The 18148-nt window shown below is 43.0% G+C and overlaps 3 protein-coding genes and 1 pseudogene across 3 annotated transcripts in view; 2 read left to right on the forward strand and 2 right to left on the reverse strand.

Moving 5' to 3' along the window:
- LOC132216086 (zinc finger protein 883-like) overlaps window positions 1–18148 on the reverse strand; it is a 681654-nt gene that overhangs the window by 537658 nt on the left and 125848 nt on the right. The window lies entirely within an intron of this gene.
- The window catches only part of LOC132216082 (zinc finger protein 883-like), a 157609-nt gene that overhangs the window by 117404 nt on the left and 22057 nt on the right, over window positions 1–18148 (forward strand). The gene's annotated exons all lie outside the window — the stretch shown is intronic.
- LOC132216085 (zinc finger protein 883-like) lies at window positions 1631–16270 on the forward strand. Its single transcript, XM_059665158.1, has 3 exons — window positions 1631–2572; window positions 3461–3587; window positions 12866–16270. The coding sequence occupies exons 1-3, from the start codon at window positions 2540–2542 to the stop codon at window positions 14908–14910; spliced, it is 2205 nt and encodes a 734-aa protein (XP_059521141.1). The 5' UTR covers window positions 1631–2539; the 3' UTR covers window positions 14911–16270.
- LOC132216149 (NADH dehydrogenase [ubiquinone] 1 beta subcomplex subunit 7-like) lies at window positions 11150–11643 on the reverse strand (annotated as a pseudogene).

Consider the following 18148-nt stretch of genomic DNA (forward strand, 5'->3'; position numbering starts at 1 on the left):
CAGGAGAGGGAAAGAGATAGAAACATCAGTATTGAGATAGAATCAACCATCGGCTGTCACCTGCACGCCCCCTACTGGGAATTGAGTCCACAACCGGCCTGTGGGCTTGATTAGACTAGAAACCTGGATCCTTCAGTCCACAGGACAACACCCTATCCTCTGAGCCAAACTAGATGGTGTTTCTCTGCTGTCTCCCTTCCCAACCCATCTATTGCGCTGAGGGCAATCACAGTGAGTAATGGGACTGTGATGAGAGAGCAGCCTGCACTGGCATTAGGGCCTGGTGTCCACACTAAACTGGGGAGCCCTGGAGGAGGTTGAGGTGGGGAAGGTGTGTAGAGAGAAGGATGGCAGGTGTCTCCATTCTAACAGGTTGGCGTGACCTTTGAGGACATTGCCCTGTACTTCTCCAGGGAGGAATGGAGCCCCTTTGATAAGGATTAGAGATGTCTGCACCTGAATATGATGCTACAGAACTTTGAACTTATATCCTCCCTGGGTAAGAACCTCACTCTGGCTGGTTTCTGAGACTTGGCTTTGCATTTCCTATGCCCCATCACCTCCAGGGGGTGCTCTGTCCTCACTTGTGGGAGATGTGTGAGCATTTTCTTCTGTTCTCTGAAAGAAACGAGAAAGCGCTAAAGAAACACTTTATCAGAAAACACTGGTAAGCAGCATCTGAGCCTGCTGGAAAAATAGCTACACTAGGCTTCTTTTATTTTTGTTTTTATTTTATTTTATCCAGGGGGTGCTCTGTCCTCACCTGTGGACTGTATACATTGCATGATTTTTCCAGTTTTCTGGGTAGCTGCTGTGGTTGGCAGGGTTGGTTTGATTGCTCTGCTCCCTTCTGCCCCTTTATTCACAACACCCGCTGTACTGAACGCATAGGGAAGGGTTTGTGGTTGGTTGTGTGGCAAGGACCCAAATGGATTCCACTTGAGTATTGACCAAAGCATATGCTTTATTGCTGTTCTTGATTTGTATGTATTTGTTTTGAAAGTAGTCTCTACATCCTTATCCTATTTTTTTTATATATATTTTATTGATTTTTTACAGAGAGGAAGGGAGAGGGATAGAGAGTTAGAAGCATTGATGAGAGAGAAACATCGATCAGCTGCCTCCTGCACACTCCCTCCTGGGGATGTGCCTGCAGCCAAGGTACATGCCCTTGACAGGAATCGAACCCGGGACCCTTCAGTCTGCAGGCCGACGCTCTATCCACTGAGCCAAACCAGTCAGGGCCCTTATCCTATTTTTAACCATGTTATTTGGCTAATGAGTCTTTTGAATACTTTTTCTAGTTCATAATAAGGTATTTTTTTGCATTTGCTTAATTGTGCTTCCCGAATATTGCATTTTTGTTTTATTTGCAAATTCCATGTTTTTGGCAACTGTGCATTCAAGAAGCCTAGTGTAGCTATTTTTCCAGCAGGCTCAGATGCTGCTTACCAGTATTTTCTGATAAAGTGTTTTTAAGTGTTCTTTTGGAGCTTTCTTGTTGCTTTCAGAGAACAGAAGAAAATGCTCAAGTCTCAGGTGACTGTGTGTGTGTGTGTGTTGTGTGTGTGTGTGTGTTTAATCCTCTAAAGATTTTTTTTCTTTTCTTTTTTTTTTTAACTTTCTCCTGCCTTCCCTCAGAGATTCAGCCTGTAATTCATGTCCCTGATGTCCTCAACATGTTCTCTATTGTTTGCAATAGATGAATAATTAGAGCCAGTGGCATCAGATGGAATGCAGCTTGACTCCAGCCTCACTGCAGCCCAGGCAGAGCTGAGCTGACACTGCTGATGGCATCAGAAGCAGATGCTCTGAAGTATTAGTGTCTGTTTTGTGACATTAACTTTGCTTAGTGGATTCCATGGAGGCAGCATAGTTCTTGTTAGAAAGGAGCAATGTTCCCCAGCAACATAAGACCTGAAGGAGACAAATGCCTAATGGCCTGAATGAAGAAAAAAATGCCTGTTATTCTGAAAGAGCAGGTCCTGAAGATAGATATGCAAAACCAGCAGCTAAAGGAAGCCTCACAGGCGCCCCAGAAACAAACTTGCCCCATAAATCACATCCGCTGAAGGTGCTGGAGGACACTTAGTATACTTGGTGTGTACTGAGCTATATGCCCCCCAATCCAGTCCTGGATTGAGCTGTGGAAATACAGGACCCTGGCCTTGGAGCGTAGGAACTACATTACCCAGAAGGCCCGGCGTGGAATGACAATGGGCTGAGCCAATGGAGGCTCAGGAAAGGCGTTTCCGCTTGGCCACTTCTGTGGGGCGGGACGGGTAGGCCTCCTGGCGGGGTTTTGTCTTCTCTCAGTTTTATTCTCAGGCGGTCAGGGGCTCCTGGTCGCAGAGTCCCGTGGAGAAGGCTGGAGAGTGGTGCTCCCCGCCTCACAGCCCATGGTGGGAGCCTGCAGGGGTGCGCACAGCTCACCTGTGGGATTGAAGCTCCCAGTCGCTCTCAGGGCCCGGCCAGGGACCGCCATTCCCGCAGCGGCCTCTCTCCGGGGGCTCAGGCCCAGCTCTGCCCACAGAGTCCAATGGCGGCGCCCGAGCTGAGTTGCAGGTCTGAGGTGAGTGCGTGTCCCTTCGGGTCCTCATCGCCTCCTCACACCCAACCGGACAGCCCGGGTGCGGGCGCCTGTCCCGTCCTGCAGCTCAGTCCCGCGTGGAGGACCCTGAGGAAGGTGGAGGGGAGAGAGGAGGGTTGTGGCTTCTGAGGACACAGCAGGTGCAGGGCAGAGAGGACGGGGGTGACTCGCATCTGAGGTTCCCTGAGGATGTGGGTGGTTAGTATTGAGGCAAAAATCGGAGACGGGCAGGGAGGACTTCAGAGCCGCTGGCCCTGCTTTCCCCAGGCTGTGGGGTCCAACAGGAAACTGGGGTTGTGCCAGATCCTTCTGAACCCTCACAAGTTCTCTCTGGATGCCATGTGCCAAGTTCATGGGTGAGTGCAGAGGGGTCCTGTGCTGTGGGGCAGGAAGGTGGCAGAGCTGAGGGAGTGAACCTGGGGTCTGAGATGGGAAGGAGGTAGACATTACACAGTGGTGAGCACATCTGGAGGAAGTGTGAGCTGATGGTCCCGGGACCTGGTGTGGGGACTCAAAGGTGAAGCATAAACCCACCCTTGGCTTTGTCTTGGCGGCAGGATCTGGGAGACTGCAGTGGTGTTGCTTGGCAGGAAGGCTGGGGCCCTGCAGGCATCGCCCAGACCTTAAATGGCATTGCCCTCTCCCCTCCCCTCCCTCAATCCTTCCCACCCAACCCAGCTGCTCTGCTGAGGGCCATGCAGTGAGTAATGGGACTGTGATGAGAGAGCAGCCTGCACTGGCATTAGGGCCTGGTGTCCACACTAAACTGGGGATCCCTGGAGGAGGTTAAAGGTGGGGATGATGAGTAAGGAGTAGCATTACTGGTTCTCAGAGAGACAGCTCTGATTTCATTTGTCTCCATTCTGACAGGTTGGCGTGACCTTTGAGGACATTGCCCTGTACTTCTCCAGGGAGGAATGGAGCCTCCTTGATGAGGGTCAGAGACAGCTGTACCTGAATGTGATGCTGGAGAACTTTGAACTTCTATCCTCCCTGGGTAAGACCCTCACTCTGGCTGGTTCTGGAGACTTGGCTTTGCATGTCTTCATCCCCTCCTCACCTGTGGACTGTATACATTGCTTGATTTTTCCACTTTTCCGGGCAGTTGCTGTGGTTGGCAGGGTGGGTTTGTTTGTACTGCTCTATTCTAACCCTTTAGTCCATCGGTTCTCAACCTGTGGGTTGCGACCCCTTTGGGGGTGGAACGACCCTTTCACAGGGGTCGCCTAAGACCATCCTGTATATCAGATATTTACATTACGATTCATAACAGTAGCTACATTACAGTTATGAAGTAGCAACGAAAATAATTTTATGGTTGGGTCACAGCATGAGGAACTGTATTTAAAGGGCCAGAAGGTTGAGAACCACTGCTTTAGTCACTAAACCTGCTGTGGTGAACTCTTAGGGAAGGATTGTGGTTGGTAGTATGTCAGGGGGCCAAATGGATTCCACCTTGACTAGTGAGTTAAAGCATTTTTTTAATATTCCTGATGGTCATTTGTACGTATTTTTTTTGAAAATTGTCTCTATGACCCTAGTCCTAATTGTAACAATATTTTTTGGCTAATGAGTCTTTTGAATTCCTTTTCCAGTTTATATATTAAGGCACATGACTTTTAGCATTTGCTTAGTTGTTCTTCCCAAATATTGCATTCTTGTTTTATTTGCAAATTTCATGTTTTGGTCAACTCTTCATTCAGGAAATCTAGTGTGGCTATTTTTCAGGCAGGCTCAGATGTTGGTTACCAGTGTTTACTGATAAACTATTTTTTAAAAAATATATTTTATTGGATTTTTTTTACAGAGAGGAAGGGAGAGGGATAGAGAGTTAGAAACATCGGTGAGAGAGAAACATCGATCAGCTGCCTCCTGCACACCCTTTACCAGGGATATGCCCACAACCAAGGTACATACCCCTGATCGGAATCGAACCTGGGACCCTTGAGTCCGCAGGCTGATACTCTATCTACTGAGCCAAACCAGTTAGGGCCTGAGAAAGTATTTTTAAGGAATTTATTTAGAGTTTTTTCAATAAAACCATTGTGTTCTTCATAGCCTTCATTGTAGTGTTGACATGACCTTCTATACCTGGATATTAGCTTGCTTATTTATTTATTTATTTATTTATTTATTTATCTATTTATTTATTATGTTTTAAGTCTCACCTGAGGATATTTTGCTATTGAGTTTTAGAGAGAGATAAAGAGAGGAAAAGGCAGAGAAATATAGATGTGGAGAGCGACAGGTCGATCGGTTGCCTCCTGCACCCGCCCTGACCAGGTTTGGGTGGGGGGAGCCTTCAGCCAAGGTACATGCTGTGGACCTGCATCAATCCTGGAACCCTAAGGGCCTCAGGCTGACGCTTTATCCACTGAGGCTGACCGTCCAGGGCTGATATTTGCTTTACTGAGCTGATCTGAGTCAAATCACAATATCTTCCATAAGTTCACCTGATTTGCAAGCATGGTCTCCCAGCCTCCTGGAGATTGCCTTTTCATTTCATTGTGTTAATTGCTATTGTGCTGAGAAGTAGCTCTTTCCTTTGTTGTAGTCTGGACTGCTGGTTTTACTTTTCTGCCTGGAGGTTGGTATCACATCCCAAAAAATCTTGTCCAAAACACATCTCCAAAGTGTTTTCTCTGGGTTGTCTTGAAGGAGTTTTAGGTATTAAGAGAGGAATGTAATGGTTTCATGCAGCCTGAGTTAATTTTTATCAGTGGTGTTTAGTTTTGTTGTTTTACATGTAAATATCCATTTTCTCAGCACCATTCATTGAAGAAACTATCCTTTTCTACTTAACCTGTCTTGTGGTTTAGGTCAAAGATTACCTGGACCTACGTGCCTGAGTTTATTCCTGTGTTTATGTTCTTTGCTATTGGTGTGTGTTTCTGGGTGTATTTCAGTAACACACTGGTTGGTGGCTTTGGCTTTGTGATAGATTGAAGGCAGGAAGTGTGATGCCAGCAGGTCCGTTGCTCAAGGCTACTTTTGCTATTTGAAGTATCTTGAGGTTTCAGACATTGGAATTCTCATCCAGATTGCATTTAATCTGGAGATTGCTTTGGCTAGTAGGGACATTTTAAAGATATTCCATTTTCAAATGCAAGAACACAGGATGTTTTGCCCTGGCCGGTTTGGCTCAGTGGATAGAGCGTCAGCCTGCAGACTGAAGGGTCCGGGGTTCGATTCTGGTCAGGGGCACATGCCCAGGTTGCGAGCTCAATCCCCAGGGTGGGCGTGCGAGAGGCGGCCGATCAGTGATTCTCTTTCATCATTGATCTTTCTATTTCTCCCTCTTCCTTCCTCTCTAAAATCAATAAGAAAATATTTATTAAAAAAAAAAGAACATGGGATGTCTTTCCACTTTTTTGTGTTTTCTTCCATTTCTTTTTTGTTTTTTTAAAAATAATATATTTTACTGATTTTTCACAGAGAGGAAGGGAGAGGGATAGAGAGTTAGAAACATCGATCAGCTGCTCCTACGCGCCCCCTACTGGAGATGTGCCTGCAACCAAGGTACATGCCCTTGACCAGAATCGAACCTGGGACCCTTCAGTCCACAGGCCAGCGCTCTATCCACTGAGCCAAACCAGTTAGGGCTCCATTTCTTTCATCACTGTACTCTAGTGTTCAATGTACAGATCTTTCACCTTTGTGGTTGAATTTATTTCTCAGTATTTTATTTTAATGTTATTGTCTACTTTCTTCATTTGTTTTTTAAAAAAATATGTTTTTGTTCATTTTTCAGAGAGAGAGAAATGGAGAGGGAGAGAGTGAAACATCCAGTTCAGATACAACCATCAGCAGCCTCCTGCACCACCCCCCTACTGGGAATCTTGCCTACAATCCGGGCATATGCCCTGACCTGGAATAGAACTGGTGTCCTCTCAGTTCATGGGAAGATGCTCAACCAACCAAACCATACTGACCAGGGCCTTTCTTCATTTCTTTATCAAAGAATTCATTGTTAGTGTTTAGAAATGGAACTAATTCTGCTCGCTTCGGCAGCACATATACTAGAAATGGAGCTAATGTTTGTACGTTGATATTTTATCCTGTAAGTTTTCTGAATTTATTTTTTAATATTTATGTATTGCTCTTAGAGTGAGAGAGAGAAATTGCTCTGCTCTTCCACCCATCTCTGTATCATTGGCTGCTCCCCCCCCCCCACCCCCCCCCCCCACCTTGTACCCTGATGGAAAATCAAACCCACTTCCTTGGTGTATCAGATCCACACTCTCCCAAACTGAGCCACCCAGCTAGGGCTCTGAATTTTTTAAATTAATTTTAGAAGTTTATAGTGAGTTCTTTACAATTGATTTTAGAGAGAGGAGGGGAGAGGAATAGAGAGTTAGAAACATTAAGGATGAGAGAGAATTATTGATTAGCTGCCTGCTGTATGCCCCCTACTGGGGATTGAACCCACTACTGGCATTTGCCCTGACCCAGAATTGAACTGTGACCTCCTGGTTCATAGGTTGACACTTGGGCTTACTTTCTTTTCTTTTTTTTTAATTCTTATCTTTTTAGTTTTCATTTCAAAGAGCTTTACAAATTTGACCACCAATTTCATTCTTCAAATTTAAATTCTCTTATTCTATTTTTCTGAAGAAAATCTGCTCTTAAAGGGTATAAAATTATACTGAACAGGACTTCATTGGGTTAATGAAAATAGTTTATTTATTTATTTTTAAAAATATATTTTATTGGTTTTTACAGAGAGGAAGGAAGAGTGATAGAGAGTTAGAAACATCAATGACTGCCAAACTGGTTTGGCTCAGTGGATAGAGCGTCAGCCTGCGGACTCAAGAGTCCCGGGTTGGATTCCGGTCAAGGGCATGTACCTTGGTTGCGGGCACATCCCCAGTAGGAGGTGTGCAGGAGGCAGCTGGTCGGTGTTTCTCTCTCATCAATGTTTCTAACTCTCTATCCCTCTCCCTTCCTCTCTGTAAAAAAATCAATAAAATATATATTTTAAAAAAAAGAAACATAAATGAGAGAGAAACATCGATCAGCTGCCTCTTGCACAACCCTTATCGGGCATTGAGCCCGCAACCAAGGTACATGCCCTTGACTGGAATTGAACTCAGGACTTTTTAGTCTACAGCCCGACGCTCTATCCACAGAGCCAAACCAGTTAGGGCGAAAATAGTTTTTTTAATGAATGTTATATGCAATAAACATTGATATTTTAAGAAAAAACTATTCTAAATATAATATTACATGCAATAAAAATTAATATTTCAAGGAAAACAGGATTTTAAGTGTAATAATATTACCAAAACTGTACTAAGATAGTATAATATCACAAAAGTTGTAGGAAAGATTAAAAATCTGCAAATAACAAGATTACTTCTATTATATTCTAAAATGTTTTTTTCCTTTGGCTCTATTTTGGCTCATCAGTTTATGTTGTTCATTATATTCCACATATGAGTGAGATTATATGATATTTATCTTTCTCCAACTGGCTTATTTCACTTAGCATAATGCTCTCCAGGTGCATCCATGCTATTGCAAATGATACGCTTTCCTTCTTTTTTACAGCAGCATAGTATTCCATTGTGTAGATGTACCCCAGTTTTCTAATCCACTCATTTGCTGGTGAGCATTTAGGCTGTTTCCAAATCTTAGCTATTGTAATTGTGCTGCAATGAACATAGGGGTGCATATATCCTTTCTGATTGGTGTTTCTGATTTCTTGGGATATATTCCTAGAAGTGGGATTACTGGCTCAAATGGGAGCTCCATTTTTAATTTTTTGAGGAAACTCCATACTGTTCTCCACAGTGGCTGCACCAGTATACATTCCTATCAGCAGTGCACGAGGGTTCCTTTTTCTCCACATCCTTGCCAGCACTTGTAGTTTATTGATTTGTTGATAACTGGTATTCTGAAAGGTGTGAGATAGTACCTCATTGTTTTGATTTGCATCTCTCGGATGATTAGTGACTTTGAGCATGTTTTCTTATGTCTCTTGGCCTTCTGTAGGTCCTCTTTCGAAAAGTGTCTATTTAGGGTCCTTTGCCTACAGACTGATAGGATTTCGACTTGAATTACCCCCTCCAGCGATTCTCATCCTGTGGGTCGCGACCCCCCAAAATACATCCTGCATATCAGATATTTACATTACGATTCATAACAGTAGCAAAATTGCAGTTATGAAGTAGCAACGAAAATAATTTTATGGTTGGGGGTCACTACAACATGAGGAACTGTATTCATGTAGGAATTCATCACTCTAAAATTTCCTCTCAGAATTGCATTTCCTGCCTTTTATACATAAGCTTTGGTAGACTGTGCTTATATTCACTTTGCCTCTTTAGTTTTTGAGTTCTCTTTTCTGTTTTTTCTTTCTCCCACTCATTCTTCAGGACTGTGTTTAATTTGAACATACTTGTGAATTTTCCAGCTTTATTGAAACTAAAACTGATTTCTAGTTTCATACATTGTGACTAGATAAGGTACTTGATGTGATTTCTTCTCAAACTTTGAGACTAATTTTTTGACTTAACATATGATCTACTTAGAGAATGTCTCATGTGTGCTTGACAAGAATGCATCTCCTGCTGCACTTGGATGGGATGTTCTGTATATATTTCTTAGTTTTGTTTTCTCTAGAGCAGCGGTTCTCAACCTGTGGGTCGCGACCCCTTTGGGGGTCCAACAACCCTTTCACAGGGGTCGCCTAAGACCATCTGCATATCAGATGTTTACATTACGATTCATAACGGTAGCAAAATTACAGTTATGAAGTAGCAACGAAAGTAATTTTATGGTTGGGGGGTCACAACATGAGGAACTGTATTTAAAGGGCCAGAAGGTTGAGAACCAATGCTCTAGAGGCTAGTCAGACTTCAGTTATTCTGATTGCTTTTGGATGGGATGTCTACCTATTATTGAAGGGGCATTTTCTGTTGTATCGCAACAGAAGCGAGCTAGACAAGACATCCTAATGAGCCAATTAGTTAAGAGTCATCTTTATTGCTCACAGGTTCAGAGCAATTGTTGTCTTGATGTTGTCCTTGTTTTGAGTGCTGTGTTGATGTCTACACATTCAATGAAGCAGTTACTCCTTTCAACTTTAGGACCAATTCTAGCTCAAGAAATACATTTGTTGGCGTATGGAATCAATGGTTGTTGACTGGGTGGGGTATTGTTTCAGGTTTGAGAAAGTCCCAGTAGCCTAGTTTCCTTGAAGCCCCTTGAGCTGGGGTCAGAATAACAAGGATTGTATAGGTCCACGGTGGATTTGGCAGCATTTTTTTTTTTTTTCAGTGACAACTGATGGTTTTAGTGTCTTTGGTTACAAATACTGTTGGGGACATACTGATTTTTATTGCATTGTTAGGTCTAGTTGTTGCCAAAGGGATTTCTTTTGGAATTCATGCTGACAAACTTTATGGGGTCCTCTGATTGTGTAGACTGTGGGGAATTCATAGATGTTGCAGGGGCTCCTGTGATTCCAAAAAACACAAATTTGCAATGTTTTTCACAGAGCAGGCCACAAAGTCAACGTTTGTGCAAGTGCAATGGTTGATAGAGAAAATTCTGACTCTTGGGTTTGACTGTACGTATGTTTGATTACCCATTGTTCCATTGGCCCTTTTTTGCTCCACTGAGTTCCATTCTATCTTAATTTCACTCTTTTGAAAAAAATCTTCACTTGTGTATATTATTCTCTATTACTTTTCAGAGGAATTAGAAGGTAGTAAGGGAGATAGAGAGGAAGACAGAGAGAGAAACATTGATGGGAAAGAGACACATTGACTGGTTGCCTTGTGTATATGCCCTGATGGGGGCTGGCAGCTTATCACAACCCAGATTTATAACTTTGACGAGGAATCGAACCCTCAACCCTTTGCTGTGCAGGCCGTCACTCCAACCACTGAGTCAGCCAGGGTTTAATTCCCCTTATAATGGTTTTTATTCATGCCTGGCTGTGTACTTGTTCTGGGAGTGGAAAGTATTCTTGTATTTCCTATTCTGCCATCTTGGTAATGGCATTCACATATATCTTTTTCCTGTATGTCTTCTGTGCTTTGTTGTTCTACCAAAGTGCTGGCCTTATATCTCTTTGGTTTTTCCTTTTGGATTTATATCATCTGAATTCCCGTGCTGACTCATCTGTGTTTTAGGTGGGAAGAATCATTTGTGCATCACAGAAGAAAGATGACTTAGTGAATGACACAATGGAGCCACATGTGGTCTTGCCTTGGTGAAGGGCTGTTGGGGAGGTTTTGATTCTGTTAATGTCATAAATATGAACTCATTTTGTTCAATAGTGTTTTATTATCACTGCCCATTCCTCACCCAGTTCTACTTCTCCTTGCTTATTGTTGGCACTTTGCAAACTACTCAGTTCTAACAGTGATCATTCCTACTCAGATTCCTAGCCCACAGAAAACCTTAACTTTGCCCTAACCGGTTTGGCTCAGTGGATAGAGCGTCAGCCTGCGGACTGAAGGGTCCCAGGTTTGATTCCAGTCAAGGGCATATACCTTAGTTGTGGGCACATCCTCAGTAGGGGGTTTTGCAGGAGGCAGCTGATCGATGTTTTTGTTTTTGGTGTTTTTTTTTGAGGGCCTCGAGGCTTTTATTTCTCCCCTTGTCCAAGGGTGGTGGGTGGGCTCCACTACATGGCCACCTGGCTGGACCCCTGGCTTCTGGCCAGATCTTCCTCCCTCTGCTCCTGTTGCTTCTTCTGCTGGAGCAACCGCCGCTTGCAAACTCCTTCATTCGTATCACGTAGTCGAGGTGCTTGCAGTAGTCCCAGTCGTGCTGCTCGTGCTTGCAGGCCAGGAAGTTGGGGAAGCTGTTGCGCTTACATTTGAGCAGCCAGATAAGGTAGTGAGCAGTAGTCTCACTGCTGGAGCACCAGCTGTGCATCATTCATCTGCTGCTGCGTGGCCACCATCTCACGCTCCTTGCGCCCGGGGAAGCTGTAGTCGGGCGGAAAGATGGGCATCCGCAGAGGGTCTGGCTCCCCTGATGTATCGCCCAGGTAGCGCCTGGCCAGGTGTGCTCCCATGGCTGCAGCCGCCACAGATTCCTGTCTGATTTTTTTTTAAATATATTTTTATTGATTTCAGAAAGGAAGGGAGAGGGAGAGAGAGATAGAAACATCAATGATGAGAGGGAATCATTGACTGGCTGCCTCCTGTACGTTGGACCGAGCCAGCAAACCAGGTATGTGCCCTTGACCAGAATCAAATCAGGGACCCTTTCAGTCTGTAGGCTGACGCTCTATCCACTGAGCCAAACCGGCTAGGGCTAGCTGATCGATGTTTGATGTTTCTCTCTCATCGATGTTTCTAACTCTCTATCCCTTTCCCTTCCTCCCTGTAAAAAAATCAATAAAATATATTAAAAAACAAAAAAGAAAACCTTAACTTCTCTAGACTTTGCAACTCTACCTCTTTCACAGGTCTCTTTTTACTGCACTCCAACATTGGTCAATGCCTGCAGAGCCTGAGTGTGCACATGTGTTATTATACTGATGCTGAACATCATGTGCTCTAATACAGTTGATTTTTATGGGTTTGAGCACATTCAGATTTTTCTACACAGACTCAAGTCACCAGCATGACAGGTCCTAAAGGAAGCCATTTGGGGAGGAACAATGAGCAGACCCTGCCTCTTCTTTGTGTCCCATCTGTGCTTCTGTCCCTCCCTTGCTGAGATTTTCACCATTGACTGACCTTTGGGGCCAAAACGTATATAATAAAAGCGTAATCTACTAAGTGTTTGGTTGACTGGTCGGCCCTTCAACCATTCAAAGCATAATATGCTAATGATATGCTAAGGCCACTCAACCCCTCGCTATGATGTGCACTGACCTCCTGGGGCAGAAAGTCGACCGATCGACCAGTTTCTGTGACGTACACTGACCAGCAGGAGGCAGATCCTCTGACCGGTAAGTTAGCTTGCTGCTGGTTTCAGGCCGATCGGGACCGAGTGAGACGGGCTGGACACGCCCTAGAGCCCTTTCACAGTTCCTCCCTGGCTGGCCAACCTCTTGCGTCTCTCCCTGGCTCCGAAAATGCACCGGTGGGGTCCCTTTGCCTGGCCTGCGCCCTCTCCCAATGCAGGACCCCTCAAGGGATGTCGGAGAGCCAGTTTTGACCCGATCCTGCAGGCCAGACTGAGGGTCCCCACTGGTGCACGAATTCGTGCACTGGGCCTCTATTACTGTATAAAACACATTTGTGGTGAAGATATTCTGTTTTCATAAGGTCAATATGTACCTCACCAGCCTTTCCTTTTGTTCAGGTTGCTGCTGTGGAGCAGAGAATGTGGAGGCACCAACTGAACAGAATGTTTCTGTAACATTGTCACAGACAAGGAATCCCAAGTTAGCCTTGTCTTCCCAGAAGAGCCACAGTGAGAGTTGTAGACTAGTTTTGGGAAACATTTTCAAATTGACTGAGCTGCAGGGAACACAATATGGACAGACACTGTTGGGGAATGGGGCAGGTGCAAAAAAGCTCTTTTTCAAAGAATTTCACCAGCAGCATGTGAGAAAGAAGACTTTGATTAGAGATGTGGACAGGACCTCACTTACAAATGGCTGCAATTTGGACGTGTCCCAGAATCATTTTACCTGGGGGAAACTTGGGCAGGGCATTCTTACTGGGTCAGGGCATGTCCACCAAGAGACTACTCAGACCAGGGAAAGGCCAAATGATATTTTGAAGTGTGGGGTGACATTTCAAAGGAAAAAAGATTATTACATCAGAAAAGAATGCGAAGAAGACATTGGCTGCAATGACACGTTTATTCAAGACAAGGGTGTCCATGCTGGAAGTGGGTGTTTTGTTAGCTGTGAGTATGGAAAATATTTTACTAAGTGTTCTAGCTTTCATTATCAGAGACTTCATACAGGAGAAAGGTCTTATGAGTGCAGTAAATGTGGGAAATCTTTTAATAGTAGCAATCAACTTCATTATCATCAGACAGTTCACACTGGAGAAAAGCCTTATAAATGCACTGAATGTGGAAAATCTTTTACCACTAGCAGTAACCTTCGTTGTCATCAGAGGGTTCACAATGGTGAAAAGCCTTATCAGTGCAGTGCGTGTGGGAAAGCTTTTACCACAATGCAAAGCCTTTGTCATCACCAGAGACTTCACACTGGAGAAAGGCCTTATGAGTGCAGTGAATGTGGAAAATCTTTTACCATTGGCAGTAACCTTCATTGTCATCAGAGAGTTCACACAGGAGAAAAGCCTTATAAATGCAGTGAATGTGGGAAAGCTTTTACGAGGATGCAAAACCTTTGTCGTCACCAGAGACTTCACACTGGAGAAAGGCCTTATGAGTGCAGTGAGTGCGGGAAATCTTTTACCACTAGCACTGCCTTTTGTTGTCATCAGAGAATTCATACTGGAGAAAGCCGTTATCAGTGCAGTGAATGTGGGAAATCTTTTACCACTAGCAGTAACCTTCGTTGTCATCAGAGAGTTCACACTGGAGAAAAGCCTTATAAATGCAGTGAATGTGGGAAAGCTTTTACCAATAGCACTGATTTTTGTCGTCATCAGAGATTTCATACTGGAGAAAGACCTTATCAATGCAATGAATGTGGGAAATCTTTTACTGATAACAGCAACCTTCATTGTCATCAGAGGGTTCACACTGGAGAAAAGCCTTATAAATGCAGTGAATGTGAGAAAGCTTTTACTAGTAGCACTAAACTTTGTCGTCATCAGAGAGTACACACTGGAGAAAGGCCTTATCATTGCAGTGAATGTGGGAAATCTTTTATCACAAGCACTGACCTTCGTTGTCATCAGAGAGTTCACACTGGGGAAAGGCCTTATCAGTGCAGTGAATGTGGGAAATCTTTTACCAGTAGCAGTACACTCCGTAATCATCAACGTTCTCACACTGGAGAAAGGCCTTATCATTGTAGGGAATGTGGGAAATCTTTTATCACTAGCACTCAACTTCGTTGTCATCAGAGAGTTCACTCTGGAGAAAGGTCTTCTCAGTGTAGTGAATGTGGGAAATCTTTTATTACTAGCACTCACCCTAATTGTAATCAGAGAATTCACACTGGAGAAAGGCCTTATAAATGCAGTGAATGTGGGAAGTCTTTCACCAGGTCAGATAGTCTTCATGATCATCAGAGAGTTCATTCTGGAGAAAGGCCTTATGAATGCAGTGAATGTAGTAAATCTTTTACACGTAGAAATGGCCTCCGTGAACATCAGAGAGTTCACACTGGAGAAAAGCCTTATAAATGCAGGGAATGTGGTAAATCTTTTTCCAGTAGGGGCGGCCTCCATAATCATCAGAAAGTTCACTCTGGATAAAGGCCTTATGTGTGCAATTAATGTGAGGGATCTTTCAGCCAATCTTCTATCTTTGCTTTGCGCATATGAATTCATATGAAAAATTTCTTATGTGTGTAGAAAATGTAGTTTTTTTGTTAGGTCTTAACAATATGGCAAACTTTGTGAAATCTCATTAATCTGAATTGAATCACATACATTTAAACACAAACATTATTGAAAGTTCCCTTAAGTGTTACTGTTTTTTTTTTGTGTGTGTGTGTTTATTATTCTGGAAGTGTATGTATCTATTTTGCACTTTCTTTTTTAAAATATTTTTATTGATTTCAGTGAGGAACGGAGAGGCTAAGATAGAAACATCAATGATGAGAGGGAATCATTGAATGGCTGCCTCTTAAACTTACCCTACATCAAGGGTGGGCAACCTTTTTGTGAGTGCGTGCCAAAACCAGCAAAATCTCTGACTCAAAATTCTTCTGCGTGCCAACCCTAATTTTTTGAGAACATGTTACACCTACTTGATATCTCTTAAGGTGTACATATGTGAGGAACCTTGAAGAAATAATAAAATTCATTCGAGCGACAAAAACACAGTATATGATGATGAAATAAAAAAGTCGATATTAAGCAAAAAATCGTAAATGGAAGATTATAAGAGAGGGTTTCGCGTGCCAGCAAAAGTTACTGGCGTGCCATGTTTGGCATGCGTGCCAGGGGTTGTCCACCCCTGCCCTACATGGTATCATGCCCACAATCTGGGCATTTGCCCTTGATTGTAATTGAACCCTGGACCCTTCCCTCTCACCTGACCCCATCAGAGATGTCTGCCTGTTCTCTATGGGTCTGTTTCTATAGTGTGTTCTTTCTCTTAGCATAATGTTCAGATGCAGTTATTTGTGATGATACCTTAAGGCAGTAGTTCTCAACCTTCTGGCCTTTAAAACAGTTCCTCATGTTGTGACCCCCAACCATGAAATTATTTTCGTTGCTCCTTCATAACTGTAATGTTGCTACTGTTATGAATCATAATGTAAATATCTGATATGCAGGATGGTCTTAGCTGACCCCTGTGAAAGGGTCGTTCAAACTCCAAAGGGGTCGCGACCCACAGGTTGAGAACCGCTGCCTTAAGGAGACTCAGTCCAGACTCCAGTTGTGACTTTTGTGACCCAGCCAGTATTCCTGTTGGTTTGGGTGAAAATTCTTTATTGTTATATTTTCTGTTACTGGGCGAGACTCTCGCCCAGAGGGAATAAGAAGGTGGATTGAATATAGATTTACCAAACCTATTTTTCCAATAGAGTTGAACATACACTTTTTTTTAAAATCTGGAACCATTTTTAAAAGCTATGATAAGTAAAGTACATGTGTTTAGTATAGCATTTCAAACTGAAACCATCATTATACGCATAACACAGACCATATCCGTCACTGTGAACTTGCTTCATGACCTTTTTTAATCTGCCCTGTTCTTCACAGCTTTCCTACTAACCATTGCTTTACATCCCATTTTAATAGATCACTTTGCAGTTTCTAAGTATTTTTCTGCTTTAATTTATGTTTCATAAATACTTGGAGGTTTAGTAAAGATATATGAGTAACTCATCTTTTTTTCTGATATTCTTACCTATGAATATATCACCAATAGTTTTTCCCTTTTTTATATATTTTATTGATTTTTTACAGAGAGGAAGGGAGAGAGATAGAGAGTCAGAAACATCGATGAGAGAGAAACATCGATCAGCTGCCTCTTGCACATCTCCCATTGGGGATGTGCCCGCAACCCAGGTACATGCCCCTGACCGGAATCGAACCTGGGACCTTTCAGTCCACAGGCCGACGCTCTATCCACTGAGCCAAACCGGTTTCAACAGTTTTTCCCTTTTTATGAATATTTTGGTATTTTTAATAAAACTGGTTCAAACATTTCTGTATAATTCTTTTTTTTTTTCTTTTTTTTTTTGACTTGTATTGTTTCTTTTTTCTTTTCTTTTTTTTAATTAAATCTTTATTGTTCAGATTATTACATTTGTTCCTTTTTTTTTTCCCCCATAACTCCCCTCCTCCCAGTTCCCGCCCCACCCTCTGCCCTCACTCCCCACCCACTGTCCTCATCCATAGGTGCACGATTTTTGTCCAGTCTCTTCCCACATCTCCCACACCCCTTTCCCCCCCAAGAATAGTCAGTCCATTCCCTTTCTATGTCCCTGATTCTATTATAATCAACAGTTCATTCTGTTCATCAGATTATTTATTCACTTGATTCTTAGATTCACTTGTTGATAGATGCATATTTGTTGTTCATAATTTGTATCTTTACCTTTTTCTTCCTCTTCCTCTTCTTAAAGGATACCTTTCAGCATTTCTTATAATCCTGGTTTGGTGGTGATGAACTCCTTTAGCTTTTCCTTATCTGTGAAGCTCTTTATCTGACCTTCAATTCTGAATGATAGCTTTGCTGGATAAAGTAATCTTGGTTGTAGGTTCTTGGTATTCATCACTTTGAATATTTCTTGCCACTCCCTTCTGGCCTGCAAAGTTTCTGTTGAGAAATCAGCTGACAGTCGTATGGGTATTCCCTTGTAGGTAACTGAGTTACTTTCCCTTGCTGTTTTTAAGATTCTCTCTTTATCTTTTGCTCTTGGCATTTTAATTATGTGTCTTGGTGTGGTCCTCTTTGGATTCCTTTTGTTTGGGATTCTCCGCGCTTCTTGGACCTGTAAGTCCATTTCTTTCACCAGGTGGGGGAAGTTTTCTGTCATTATTTCTTCAAATAGGTTTTCAATATCTTGCTCTCTCTCATCTTCTGGCACCCCTATAATTCTGATGTTGGTACGCTTGAAGCTGTCCCAGAGGCTCCTTACACTATCCTCGCATTTTTGGATTCTTTTTTCATTTTGCTTTTCCCGTTGGATGTTTTTTGCTTCCTCGCAATTCAAATCATTGACTTGATTCTTGCGCTCCTCTGGTCTGCTGTCGGGCGTCTGTTTAATATTCGTTATTTCAGACCATGTGTGCTTAATTTCTAGTTGGTTCCCCAATATAAGATCGAGGGTCTTATTAGTTTTCGTGTAGATCTCATTAAGTCTATCGGCAGCTTCTAAACAGTTCTTGAGAGACCTTAAAAGTGTGGTTCTGAACTCTATTTCTTCCATTGACAATTTTGTCCTGTTTCTTTGTCTCCGCATTTTGTTATGCTTCCTTGGTGCACCCCCTAGTGGTCTTTGTTCGCAGTCTTATAGATAAATCTTGATTGTTG

The sequence above is a fragment of the Myotis daubentonii genome, chromosome 15, assembly GCF_963259705.1.
Source record: "Myotis daubentonii chromosome 15, mMyoDau2.1, whole genome shotgun sequence".
In the NCBI taxonomy this organism is placed as follows: Eukaryota; Metazoa; Chordata; class Mammalia; order Chiroptera; family Vespertilionidae; genus Myotis; species Myotis daubentonii.